The 14722-nt window shown below is 39.3% G+C and overlaps 1 protein-coding gene across 1 annotated transcript in view; it reads left to right on the top strand.

The window, feature by feature from the left end:
• The window catches only part of CNTNAP2 (contactin associated protein 2), a 1195621-nt gene that overhangs the window by 1072581 nt on the left and 108318 nt on the right, over positions 1-14722 (top strand). Inside the window, exon 16 of the mRNA XM_064443813.1 lies at positions 4057-4227. Within this exon, the coding sequence (XP_064299883.1) occupies positions 4057-4227 (171 nt within the window). The remainder of the gene's footprint in view (positions 1-4056; positions 4228-14722) is intronic.

Genomic DNA, 14722 nt, shown 5'->3' with positions numbered 1-14722 from the left:
CCTGTTAATTGCTTTAAGTCGAATTTAAACACTAAGCAGGTTTAAAACAACAGAGCTGTGGTCTAGATTACAGAATTACAGATGAGGTTACAAAGAAGAAAATAAAATTGTAATGTTATATTTTGGACTGTACAATGAAAGTCCTTATTTGCTTTTATGGTATTTTCCCTGTCTGGAGGGAGAAAGGACAAAGAAAGGGATGGTGTGTCTCCAAACACCTCTTTTTTACTGTCTTCAAAAGAGAAGCCCTTCTGCCTTCCCCATCTTAATGTTTCCAAACCTACTGCACCCCTGAAAAATGTTATCCTTCTTAGCTTGAGTGACTTTCTTACAAAGTAGTACATTTCTTGCAAGGCTTTCTCAGACATGTCCCATAAGCATACCATTTTTTAAGGTTGAGTTACTCCTAGGCAATAATCATGACACAATCATTATTAACAGGACAGATTACAAACTTAGCATTTAGAGTGTGCTTTGTAAAGAAACTCCCTTTCCCATCTCCTATTAGTTTGATATCCCTACTGCCATAACATCTACCCTGTGGTTTAAGTCCCAGTCCCAGTTTCCTCCATTTACTGCTTGCTCAGCCTAAAGTAGGAGAAAAATGCCTATAGGATTAATATGTTCAAACCATTTGAGGAAAGGAGTGTGACAATATGCCAAAGAAATGTTGTTAATGACTGACAAAGGTTCCTAGCAAGCAACAATAATAATGTGTGTAAAGTGGATTTTTATTCAAGATTTCCTTAGGCAGCCCCTTTCTTACCAAAAGATACCATTTTATGATAAAAATCATTATATATGTTTAGCAAAATATTTCCATTGTACTCTTAATAAAATGTCTTTTTCCCCTGAAAGTATTTTGAGATGAATGTATATCAATGTGCAAAAACATTATTTTGTCTTTATAGGAATTTGTTATGAATAGTCTTTGAAAATGTCTCTCTCAAGCTGCAGGTTTTCCCATTCAATCTGTGCTGTTTGTATTTATCCTCCTGCCAGCAGCACCTGCAGCCAAGGCTTTCTGCAGAGCCAAACCACAGCATTTCAAGTGAAATGTAAAATCCTTAGTGATGGACCTCTTCAGTAGACTAGATGTAGCACTAAATAAAAATTGATTGATTTTGTTTCAACAGAATGGTGACATGCATTTCAATATGAGCCGATCCACCTATCTGGCCCTGTAGTTGAACTCAGTAATGGTAGTCCTACTTGTAAGTGTACTGTGGAGGTGGTTTAAAATCTTAGTCATATGGCTGGACCCTGTTAGATAAACCTGCAACAAATACCAGTCCTAAAAACTCTGAAAACTAGGTTTTACTTTAAAAACTAAGAAAGTGAAATCTTACCCTCTGACTATACAAAGGAATGGTCACATACAGCTGAAAATTAAAGGCAAACCTGCACTTTGGTTATGTGCTGTTGTGGTAAAGGATTTAACCCAGAGTGTCCCAGCATTGCAGACTGAGTCTATGTTAAATTACATTTAATGCTTTCAGGTTTGCAAGATATCTAAAAGGATACAAATAAAATATTACAAAATAAATAGTTGTTTCATATAGCAGCTCCTACCTCTATTTACTTAATTGCAATAGTAATGGTAATAATATATATTCTATTGCAGGGGAGGCTACAGTTAAGGACTAGGGTCTCGTTGCACCAGGACTTGACAAAATAAAACAAAAATATGATCCATTCAACAAAGCCGTTGTCAATGCTTCAGTGGAAGTGATTAGTTAAGATGAGTGTCTGAGTGTCTAACTTGTAGTTCTTGAGCTGTGTGAGGCTCACAGAAGATGTAAGCATAGTGCGAACCTGGGACTTCCACGCAGTGACTGATGGCTGGATGATGCTGGCAGGAAGACTGGCCTTTAACCAGCATCCCTGGCCAGAGGAAGAAGCCTGACAGCAGAGCCCATTGCACTATTTGGCTGGGTGGTGAAACAGCTGCCTACTCAGCCTGGTCTCATTTGGGGTAGGGAGGCGGCTGGGGAGCCTTTTTTGCTGAAGAGATATTTGTCTCCATTAGTACTTGAATTTCGTAGTAGGTTCCCTGTAGCTCTCACAGCTCTTTTGCTTGTTGTGTGTTCGTTGTGTCCTAGGCTTATAACTTGGGTAATCTTCAGCAAATGTAAAGCTAGGGGACCAAAATACTTGTTTCATTTATAAATACATGCAAACATCTTTACGAGGCTATTCAGGGCAGCTAAATTAGCTCCTTAAAAAGGTTTGCATTAATATATTCCTGACTTTTTGTCTAAGTCCTGTTTATTTCATATAAATTTATTCAGCAATTAGAATAAAACCTGTTTTGAGAGTCTACGAGCATCTAACATATCTGTGGCTCCCAGGAGAAGGAAGTGTGCGTAGATGTCCAGGTATATCTGCAACTGGGAAAGCATATACGGTAGTCCATCTGAATCCTGTACTAGCAGATTATTGACAAAGCACTCGTGCACCTGGTCCATAAGCAACCCTAATATTGAGGAAGCACTCTGAAAAGTGAGAGATGGAAAGAGACCTGACACCATGAATGAAAATAAAATTCTATACCTTTTTTATCTGTGTTGCTTTATCACTAGGTATGTTTTCAGAGAAAGACCTTGCAACCAGTTAGCAGACTTTTCTTACCCAAGCTTGTTTATATGAAGATTGTTGACATTTCTATAAAAGTAATTAATAATAATAAATCTGGAAATTATCAGTTTGTCTAAACAGGGTAAATAGTAATACATGTTGAAAAGCAGCTAACCTAGCCTAACTGGTTAATTCACAAAGCTATATACCTTGTGATATGAATGCCCAGTTAATCCCCTTTTCACAACTCACCCGTGCATGTACACACACACACACAAAATCTCAGTTACAACTTTCCTCCTGGGATGCATTAAAGTAAATGGAAAGCTGCTGCTTTTTCCAAAGCCTCTCATTCTGCATTCTTGAGAGGCAGAATTAAATGGAGGGGATGGGATAGAAGTATAGGAGGCAATATTATGCATGTATTTAAACCTAAACCCTTCTTCTGTTAATTCAGATGTTCAATTTAAATTTGATTTAAATTTAAATAGAGATTAATAAATTACACAAATTATAACACTTTGGACTTGAGTGTGGGCCAGTGGTGTTATATACAAACAGTGTTGAGCTTCTGGAGCTTTGGCATTCTCATTCATATTCATCCAGTGCTAACCAGCAAAATAACAGCATTATCACCTAGTTCAGTAATCAAATAATGGAAAACTGATTTCTGGAAGTTTTGACTAGAATGGAAAGTGTTTATTAGCTGGAATACTATAGACTCCGCTGTGGTGAGGTAGTGAGTGGTATTTTAATAAATGTCTGAATCTGGATACATAGGCACTGTGATGAAAGTAGAATTACCTGTTTCAGTCTCTCATGGCTTACCATATCACCTATATCTTATTAATTTTTTTGTCTTTGCAATGTAATGCTACCTTGCACAGAATGTTGACTGACATGCTAGCTAAAGTACTGTTATAGTTCTTGAATATTATTAATTATTATATTTCTCCAGTGGTAATGTATTAGGGGGCTACTGGGGGATATGTTAATTGTGTCAGTATTGCTTAACTTCATTTAGTGGATTTTTCCTGTGATATATGTTAACAGACGTCTAATAGACAGGGCTACATTTTCAGAAGAAATGGGTGTAGTTGTATGGAGTAAATTTGAAGACAGATAAGTTATTTGTGAGGTAATGTGTGAAAGCAAAACATGTGCCTGAGCTGTGGCAGTCACAAAATTAGTGTTTTGCCCATCTGTCTGATCTCCCATGAACTCAGTGTTACTATACTAAACACGTAGTAGCAACACATTGGTGTAAGACTGAAAATAAATGTACCGTTAACTTGCCCTACCCTCTGAAATCTGATGTACTGTACCTGGAAGAACAAAAAGGAGGTAGTAGAATCAAAATGTTTGGAGTTTTTTTCAGTGTATACAACACTGTAGCATATATTAACATGGAAAGCTTTTAACTTTTCAGACTGCTTTGAGGGAACACTGAAACATGTATTTCCTGTCTATCCCATGCAGGGAATTATTGGAATGCAGCGTCTTTTGTTACTTCATCATCCTACCTTCACTTCTCCACCTTCCAAGGGGAAACCAGTGCAGACATCTCTTTCTATTTCAAGACGTCAGCCTTGGATGGGGTGTTTCTTGAGAATCTGGGGAACACTGACTTCATCAAACTGGAGCTGAAATGTAAGTATGTGCTTCCCATCACTCTTCTTGGCACCTGAAGTGGGTTCGTGTCAGATAGTAGGTTTCAAGGCATGGGTATCATTCAGCAAAATGTGTAAGCTCACTAAATTCTGCAAACACTTCCAAATCAAGCTGCTTTCAAGTTGCCTTATGTGGGAAGAGTGCTTGAAGAATATTTGGATTGTTAATTGAGGGGAGAAATACAAAGAAGGATAGAACTGGTAACTTCAGTTATAAAATTGACACTGACCTGGAAAGATTTTTCAAAATTGCACGCCAGATTTATTTCTTTAGCATGTGTCTGCAGCTGGTTTTATTATTATAATATAGATTCTATATTATAATATATATCTATAAGTTATATATATTATATGTAAATATAATATATAACATCTATAATATAGATTTCTTCTATAATTATAGAATAATATAAATTATTATTATTATTATCATCATTATAGTGCTTTTCTATTTTATCTCACTGTTGTTTGGAAATAGGGGAAAGGAAAAAATAAGGAGAGGCTATCCACACAGCACTCTAAGGAGCCAAAGAGCTGAAAACTTGCACATGATATCTAAAAGCCCTAAAAAAATCTCACAGAAATAAATCTTTATCAGTATTACCTGTTGATAAAATCATTGATCCAAAAAAGAGGGCATAATGATATCAAAAGGCAAGTTAATTTTATTATTTAAACCATTTTCAGTGGCCCAGGGGCAAACTTTGCAAGGAAGATGACAAAATCCTCAGCTGTACTGGAATTCTGCTTAGTGAAATTGAAGCAGTTGAATTAGTGGGGGGGAAAGTTTTAAGTCTCCTTTGTTCTCCCTCAACCCAGTTTACCCTGTCATAAATGGGAGTGGTGACAGGCCTGCTGTGCTATATGAGGCTGTTATTAGAACCTCGAGTGGCACATTACAGCAGCAGGGTTACATGAGTGCAGCAATCTGCACTCCAGCACTAGGAAAAGCACTTGTCCTTTTGCTGCAGGAGCCACTCATGGACACCAAGGACCCAGCTCTAAATATTGATGCGCCAAAGTCAATGTCAAAAGACACTAAAGTTGAAAGAGAAGAAATTGTTTGCATACCCCAAATAATCTACTTTTATGCAGATTCAATGTGATTTACATGCACACACCTAATTTTAAAACAGAAAGCCATTTTCGACACTTCCCAAAGTCTAAACACACAAATTAGAAAGTGGAAATTTAGAAACCACCAAGAACCCCCTTTAAAATATAACTAAATTTCCCCTTCGGGTAAGAGTAAAGTGCCAAGTTCCAAGTAGGTGACGTCTTCTTTCCCTCTTTCTACAAAGAATTCAGTTGATGTTGCTTAATCCCTGTTTTCTGTAACCTGCAGCTGGTGCAAATCAAAATAGCTCCTTTGAGTCACAAGGAATAGTCTCATTTGTATTAACAAGGGAACAGCCCTTTAATAATGAAGTGGCAGCTATTTCTAATTTCAGTTTGAATTTAAGTAGCACTTACAGTCAGCTGAGGTGGGCATCTACAGAGTTTCTTGCTCTTCTAATGTATGGAGATGCTGTTCACTTAGCTAAAGGGTGACAATAACTGAATAAAGGTGACTTGGCAGTAACTATAATTCTTTTTACCTCAACACAGTTTATATAATAATCATGCTGCTGTGGCTCACTGAGTAGGTGCACCAGTTCAAGAAAGCATGTGGCAGTGTACCCAGCATATCATTAAACAGGAATTTAATTTTAAGCCTATGCTTGAGATCCACTGACTTTGCTGTGATTTGGCATATGTATCAATTCAAGTTCTGCTTCATGTCGCTGAATCTAAACCCTAGATTACAGATTCTCAATGGTAGAAGTTGAAATACCATCTGTAAAAATGGTCTGTAAGGTAAAACATACTAATGCTGTTGAAAGTAGTAAAAAACCCTTGATTAAAATTAAGCTGACTATATTTGCTAAAAAGGACAAAGCAGTTCATTTGATATAACTGCATTCACTCTACCCTTTTTTTTCCTGGAAACTATTGCTTGAAATGTTCAGAGCCCTAGAATATAGCCTTTCTGTGACTTGCATGTTCTACCAGTCGTAGCTCAAAAAGAACTGAATATCATGGTGTTGTGGTTTAGCCCGTCAGCAGCCAAGCACCACGCAGCTGCTCGCTCACTCCCCCCTGGTGGGACGGGGGAGAGAATCTGAAGAGTAAAAGTGGGGCAACTCATGGATTGAGATAAAGACAGTTTAATAGGTAAAGCAAAAGCTGCGTGTGGAAGCAAAGCAAAACAAGGAATTCATTCACTACTGCCCATGGGCAGGCAGGTGTTCAGCCATCTCCAGGAAAGCAGGGCTCCATCACGCGTAACGGTTACTTGGGAAGACAAACACCATTACTCCAAACGTCCCCCCTTCCTTCTTCTTCTCCAGCTTTATATACTGAGCATGACATCATATGGTATGGAATATCCTGTTGATCAGTTGGGCTCAGCTGTCCTGGCTGTGTCCCCTCCCAGTTTCCTGTGCACCCGGCAGAGCGTGGGGAGCTTAAAAAAGTCCTTGACCAGTGTAAGTGCTACTTAGCAACAACTAAAACATCTCCACATTATCACCACTGTTTCCAGCAAAAATCCAAAACATAGCCCCATACTAGCGACTACGAAGAAATTTAACTCTATCTCAGCTGAAACCAGGACACGTGGTTTTAGTAACAAAAGGAAACTCATTCTCCTTTCTGAAATACACATTTATTTAATGAATGGTTGTTTTGTACAGTTTTCTTGTTTGTTTTCAGTCTAGTCTGCACTTATGTTTTGTTGGAATTCATTCAAATGAAAAGTAGTTTCAGGATTTCAGAAGTTCCTTACATGACTTGAGTAGACCCTCCCGCTTCTTAAAAGTTTGCTTCCCCTTTACAGAAGTCCCATAAAATTCATATGTGAATTTGTTTCTTACATAAAGTTAGATCAGTAAAATAATTACAGAATTATCCCTAAACCCTGAAGACATTTTCCTTTGGCAAGCTGCTTTCTAGTTAACCCATCAAATTCTGCAGAACACTTATTTTGTATTAATGGTTTTTGCATAATGGCCATCACCACATATTTACTGCATGCTTCTGCACTTCAAACTGTGGGTGCGTTGCTTTTGTCTGTTCATTGCCTTCTCAAACAGGTACAATTCTCATTGAAGAAGAGTGACTTCCTACAAAACCTTTCCTTAATTTCTTTACTTCTTGCAGTTACAAAAGGAAAACGTTGAAATCAGTTTCCTGCCAGCAGATACTGCAAATTCTTTTTTCTTCTTCACTTATGTCTGAAATACCTGTGTATACCTGTAATATATGTTTAGTGAAATGTAAGTGTAGCTCTACAAACTAGGAACTGAGAGGGTCTACAATATCTGGTATTTTAATCAGCTTGCTGCACTTGGTGAATGCATTAGGGAAACAAATAATTTGGTCTATAAACATTCTTAGCTTCAAGTCTTTGGAATGGAGTTTGCTTGCTTTATTCTGAGCACAAGAGTTGTCACTAGGACCGCTCATTAAATTATTTTATTGGTGTGCTGTCTTGGAGCTTCTTAAGGTTTAATAACTGCACAGATTATTTTCTAACTCTCTAGATTTATAAGAAAAGGAGGTGGAATCTTGCAGTATCTTAAAGAGTAACTCCATGTATCTTCAGCAAAGCCCAAGACTGCCATCTCTGAGGAGAGGGGGAATACAGGAAGGAAGGGAAGAATGTGTTTCTCTGATTTAAGAAATAGCTTTTCCAAACAGCTGACAAGGAGGACTGTCATGAAAAAAACAGTGATAAAATGTTACTATGAATGTGGCTGAAGTCTCTGGTTATCCCATTTATGAGGCAGCTTCTCTGGCAGTCTCATACTTCTCGCCATTCATGGAAAAGTTGGCAAAGAAGTAAGCCTGAAGCCTCAGTTTTTACATACATCAGTAAATCTACAGATCCCCATTATTTTTTTAGCTGGCTGGTCAACTGGCAATAGCTAGGATTGCTTAGAAAGGAGGTAGTTGTATAAATGTCTCTGGTCAAAGCTTCCAGATGTTTTTAAAATTAAAAATAAAAATAATGTTGTTTTCTCTTTTAGAGCTTTCCTATAAGTTTTGGGAGGGTTTAACGTAAAATCCAGGCTTCCTATAAAAACACCGTTAAGAACAACATTTTTTCATTTATACTAGGCTCCTTCTTCAACCTTGACCTAGCCTTTGGGACACAGAAGTATGTAACCTGCTGTCCAGAAAGCCTGCCATGGCTATCTCAGACAGTTCCTGTCAGTGCCTTTCTGTCATGGCTTTAGCTGGGATTGAGTTAATTTTCTTCCTAGTAGCTGGTATAGTGCTGTGTTTTGGATTTAGTAGGAGAATAATGTTAATAACACACTGATGTTTTAGTTGTTGCTAAGTAGCGCTTACACGAGTCAAGGACTTTCTCAGCTCCCCAAGGTCTGCCGGGTGCATGAGAAGCTGGGAGGGGGCACATCCAGGACAACTGACCCCAACTGGCCAAAGGGATATTCCATACCATATGACATCATGCTCAGCATATAAAGCTGGGGGAAGTTGGCCAGGGGCCAGCGATCGCTGCTTGGGGACTTGCTGGGTATCAGTCACACACACAGAATCACAGAATCACAGGTTGGAAGGGACCTCCATGGATGGTGAGCGGTTACATTGCTTGTTTTTCCTGGGATTTGTTCCTCCCTCTCTCTCTTTTGTTGTTTTTCTTTTCTTTGTCATCATCATCATTATTATCACTGTTATATTATATTTAAATTATTAAGTTGTTCTTATCTCAACCCATGAGTTTTCTTACTTTTGCTCTTCAGATTCTTTCCCCTATCCCATTGATGGAAGGAGGGTGAGCAAGCGGCTGGGTGGTCCTTGGTTGCTGACTGGGGTTAAAGCACGACACTTTCATAAAAGCAATCCACCAAAAAGTTTGAGTATAATTTTGAGGAGCAGTTTGGCATCTTTCATAGAGCCTCTCATGTGCTCCCCCAGTGTGCACCTGAAAGCACCTATGAAATTTAATATCCACCCTCCATATAACTATACTGTGTATGTCCAGTAGGGCCGGCAATTGCTCTAAGAGGTGACAGGGAGTTGGCTGTAGTATTCAGTACTCTTATGAACTGAAGCAAGCTGTGTGGCCCATTAGATACGCATATGTGCCATAACAGACCCACCTACTACTGCTAACCGGTTTAGCTGCCCATTGCCCTAGTTCATCCTTTGCCTTTACCCATCCCCATAGTTCAGAGGTAAGGAGCAGACCTAACGTGTGAAACAGAGATGAAACAGCAGCCTGTACATCAGCCAACAGCAACATGGATCCTGCAGGTCTTCATAAGCAATCCTAATGTTCTTTCTTTTTACTTCAGCATTGAGTGTTACCAAACAAATCATACCAAGAATTTAATTTTAAATTCTTGAAAACGCTCAGCTCCCCTCCCTGTTCAGGTCTTTGCAGTCACTCCCCTCTGGAAATGGTAGTTTTGCATAACAGAGCCGAGCTGAGGTGCAGGGAAGTAGGCCTCCAGCAGGCAGGGGACTACCTAAAATCTGTCTGAATGTCAACATATCTGACTAGGATCAAATGAGCAAGAATATGGTTTTGTACGTTTGAGAGATGTGTGTTGAAGACTTCTGAGAGCTATGACTATGCAAATCCAACTATTTTGTACCTGTGAGGTGTTTGTCATATAGGCCAAATCTGAATTTTCTGATCAAGAGAAATCCCAAGATTTGGAAGAGATGTATTCCTGAAAGCAAATTCTGGAAGGGATGTATTCCTGTGAATCTGGGAAGAATTATCTGCCATCCCTGTTTTGTATCATATTCCCAGGATTCTTGTCTAGAAAGCCAGTGGTGAATTAAACTGTTTCCAGAAAACTCTCTTTAATGATGCTGTCATATTTTTCTAATGGAAAAGATATTCTGCACACTTCTGTAGCTGCTCTCATCCCAGCACCTCCAAGCAATTTACAAACACTAATGAATTGTGTGTCACTGTTACTATTCTGAAGTAAGTAAATAGCAAGTCAGTTTTGCAACAGAAAAAAAGATGAGGCTTAGAGAGATAAAGGTCAGCTTGTGTTTGATCCTGGCATGAGCATGTGAGACAGGAGCGAGCTTTCTTATTAATTCATTGTAGAAAGCTAGAAATATCTGCAGCCCCTACATTCAGAGATGTCACCTGGCTGATAACCCCTGCAATGCTAGCTGCCCTAAAAGTCTCCCCAAGCAGTGATCAGTGAACTTGGCTGCTGTGAAAGGGATTACATGGCGTAGCTTGCTAATGAGAGCAGTGTTATGGGTTCAGGATGGGTCTACTTGCTCTGTGGGCAAGGGACACTGAGAGCACTCTAATAGCTAACATTTACACTTGAAAAGTCCTACATTGCTGCTTGTGCTTAGCGGTTTCTAGGCTACTTAGTTGAGACATAAGTAACTTCTCCAAAATCAGACAAGGAGCAGTGACAGACCAGGGACCATGATTCCCATTGCTGCTTGCTTCTGCCCAGACAGCATTTGTTCTTCCAGACTGAATGCTCTGACACGTGACTGATTAATATATTTTTTACAAATTTTAATAACTTCATCACTTCTTTCTTTCTCCAGAGGCATCCTAGAATGGAATTCTTACCATATCAATGAGTTTTCCACATGATACTCTTCAAATTCCCATATGTTAATGTAAACGCAGCTTACATTTTCCACTGCTTTATGTTTCTAGCTGGCTAGGGAGACCAGTGTGACCTTCGTTGTTTCTTTTAATTGAGTTGTTATTTTGCTTTCCTAGCAGAAGGTTACTTTTTTGAAAAACAACCCCCTAGGAGAGCATGTTGCATTAGCCACATGTCAAAGAATGCATGGGACACGGAGGGATCTCTTCATCCCAGGGGCCAGTAAAAAATTATCAAATTAAAAAGAAAAACATTAAATTTCTTCAGGGAAATTTTTGACCCAAACAAGAAAAACATTAAATTTCTTCAGGGAAATTTTTGACCCAAACGTTTTTACAGCGGTATTTGCAAACTCTCATCCTGTTCCAGGATTATATGAAAGTTACAAACAAAAAAAAACCCTAGTCTGAATAACCACAAGCACCATTTTTTAAAGATAACATTCCTTTTCAGATGAGGTAGGTGATGCAGAAAAGCCTGATATTCAAACAGGTCAATTTATGGCCCATCTGAGAAGGCCAGTTCCATGTGTATCCTTGTTCCTAATTAGATGGGGATAGGGGCCCAGGCTGGCATGTGGGAGAAAGCCAAATGTAGAAGATAAATGTCCCAGCTGGGGAAATGACTAAAATTGGCCAATAGAAAATCCTAGGCACAGGGCTGTGGGGAAATGAAGGCAATTAGTAGTTCTTCCATAACTAGCTTGAACTCTTGACAGGGTACAGGTTGCTGGGTACAGGTTGCTCTGCTTTGGTCTGCCTCAGTGTCAGTATGGCATTCATGGCCCTGCACTGCACAGTGCTGTACAGCATCTCCTCGGCATTTCCCCTCACCTTTAAAGGGTGCTGGGATGCTTTTCTCATTGCCATAAATGCCTCTTTAATGGTCATTCTATGTGCAGTGTCATATAAATCAGTTACGGCTCGCATAAATTTCAGTTTGGGAACTGGTTGGCATTTAAAAGGCATAGTTCTCCCTAATTTTTGTTTGTATTGCACTGAATACATGTAACACGTGGCAAACCATTGCTAGCCCCACCACTCACTAGCTCATCTCAGGTCTTTGCCCTCATTTCCATTGTAATTTCTGTTACATGCTGAAACTGTATATACTTTGTTACCTTCTTCATGTATGTTGATATTTTTCCTGCAGAAAGTAAATATTTACTGTACTGTGCAAAATCACCAGATGTCTTAGGCACATGACAGGAATGGGCCCTCTGGGTCCTTGAATTTAGAACTTCCTGTCACAGACAACCGCAATGCCTAACCTGTATCTAGCTCCCTAAATTTGTCCAGCTCTTTACTGAAAATAGTTTGAATTCTTGCCATCTGGACAACTGTTTCAGACTTTCACACCTTTACTGGTTAGAAATCTTCTAATTTCTAACAGTTCTATTTGCATCTTTTGTTTATAGCCATTCATTATTGTTTCAGTATTGTTCTTTGGCTAAACTAATTATTTTCCCTTCCTAGCATTTACTCTCCCCTTGTGTATTTACAGAGCAATCATATCTTCTCTCAGCTTTTAATTGCTATGTTAAGCAAGACAAACTCACATCATCTCTTCTCATAAGGTATTTCTCTTGTTCCTTCCTCTTGTTATGCTAATAAGGTTCTCCCTACACAATTCACCTTGAATTCTACTTTCTTAAACACAGATAATCAGAACTCTCCACATTAATTCTGATAATGGTTTACTAGTGCCTTGTACAATGGCATACCCTGCTCACTGTGTCCTAGGAATTTTTGGCCGATCACAGTGGGATTCTGTTTGTTATATATTATCTTCTGACCTTTCCAACATTCTGTTACTGGCAAAAATAAATTAGACATATGCTCACTTCTTGTGCAAAGGTATTCATTATAATACTAAATATTATTTGACCCAAAACAAATTAGAGGTCCTTTAATTTTCTGATGGCCCATACTTCATCTATCTCATCAATAGTCTGTGCAATTCTATTTTCCACCTCTGCTCCTTTTGGAAGAAAATCATACATGCTAGATCTGTAACAATTCTCTTCTTCCAAAAATTAGAGGTTTTTTTAATCAAAGAAGGATATCCATTCCATTGTCTTTGTTGAATCCTTCATATGCTTTCATATTCTTTGTGTTCTGCCACATGTTAGAAAGTGATGTCTGCTTCACTTACTGGCTTTATGTGCACTCTTACTATGCATGACTGCAAGGTAAACTCTGGGCACTAAGTCATTAACTATGGTAACTCCATTAGTTTACATTTGCTTTGTAATTTTGTGTAATTTGAAATAAAAATTCACATGTAGAACTGAAGTCAACAGGCTGATATGTACAGACTTTCTCATCCTGCTACTCTTTGTAGTGACTGTGTGACTTCTTGCATTAGTTCATGTGGTAAGGAGTAGCAGAGTGTCACTTTGAGCTCAGCTGACCTCTCCAGTCTAACTTTGTCACTGAGTTTTATGTTTTAACAGGGTAAATGGCAACATGTTCCAAAACAAACTAGGAGGACAAGCTTCCTCTCTTCTTGATAGTAATGACTGCATTTGGCTTACTTCATGACTGGATGTGTCTCCTCCTGAAAACAATGTGTCAGAGGCTAGATCCACCAGCAGGCTTAAGCATCTCAGTACAAAATTTTGATACTCAAAATACCTATTCGTCTGCCACCTAGCAGGAAGTGTGTCAATGCTGTATCAGCCTAAATCTTCCAAAGGAATTTCCTCAAGATGTATCCTTTGGCATGCCCAGATGTGCCTGCATTTTTGTAACACCTGAGTAGCACTTGAGCAGCTCTGGTTTCAGTGGAGTAGGCACTGCTCTGCCTACCTTACATGGCCAGACTTGGCAGATGTTCCCAGTACATTCCTTTTCTCTGCCCACCTGAGTTTCAGATATCTACCTTCCACTGCATCTGTGGATTATGAGGAAACAATGTCTTTGAATAGCTTAATCTTTTCTTCACCACTTTGCAGGAATAATGGCTTTCTTAATAAGCCATGGAGCAAATGAAGGGATAGACTTAGTGGCTAGGAGATCCACCTGAGGTGCAATTATTTTTTTCACCAAAATACATTTCAATATTTTAAAATGTTCATCTCAGCAAAGGACAAGTATGTGATTTTGATAACATCCTGCCCATGGGACTAAAATGAATCTCAGCTGCTCTTTCAGTAAGTAAATAGCCCACACAGTCTCTGCAATCACAGAATCACACAGTCACAATATTGTTGAATCTGGAGAGGACCTCTGGAGGTCATCTGGTTCATCCCACCGCTCCAGGCTTTCTCCCTGACCCTCTGGGGCCTAGGACTCCTGAAGGCTGGTCTTGCTAGTAAAGACTGAGGCAAAGAAGGCATTTATTACCTCAGCCTTTTCCATGTCCTGTCTCACCAGGGGCCCTGCTCCATTCAGCAGTGGGCCCACATTTTCCCTAGTCATCTTTCTGCTTACTTAAGTAGCACTTAGGTACTTAGAGAAGCCTATCTTCTTTTTGCCCTGCTCTCTCCTCTCAGGATCCTGAACTCCACCATCTCATGGTCACTCCAGCTGGTGCTGTCTTCAACCTTTATACCCCTAGCAAGGTCCTCCTTTTTTGTGAGTGTAAGGTCCAGCAGAGCATCTCTCCTCATTGGCTTCTCTTTCACTTGTGTCAGGAAGTTGTCAGTGATGCTCTCCAGGAACCTTGATTATGCTCTGCTGTGTTGTTCCTCCAACAGATATTGGGGTGGTTGAGGATTCACATGAGGACCAGGGCCTGTGAACATGAGGCTACTTCTAGGTGTCTCTAGAATATCTCATCCACTTGTTCTTCCTAGTCAGGTGG

Source organism: Phalacrocorax carbo, chromosome 2, assembly GCF_963921805.1.
Source record: "Phalacrocorax carbo chromosome 2, bPhaCar2.1, whole genome shotgun sequence".
Taxonomy (NCBI): Eukaryota; Metazoa; Chordata; class Aves; order Suliformes; family Phalacrocoracidae; genus Phalacrocorax; species Phalacrocorax carbo.
The sequence above is the reverse complement of the archived record's forward strand: the minus strand, read 5'-3'. Positions and strand labels throughout refer to the sequence as shown.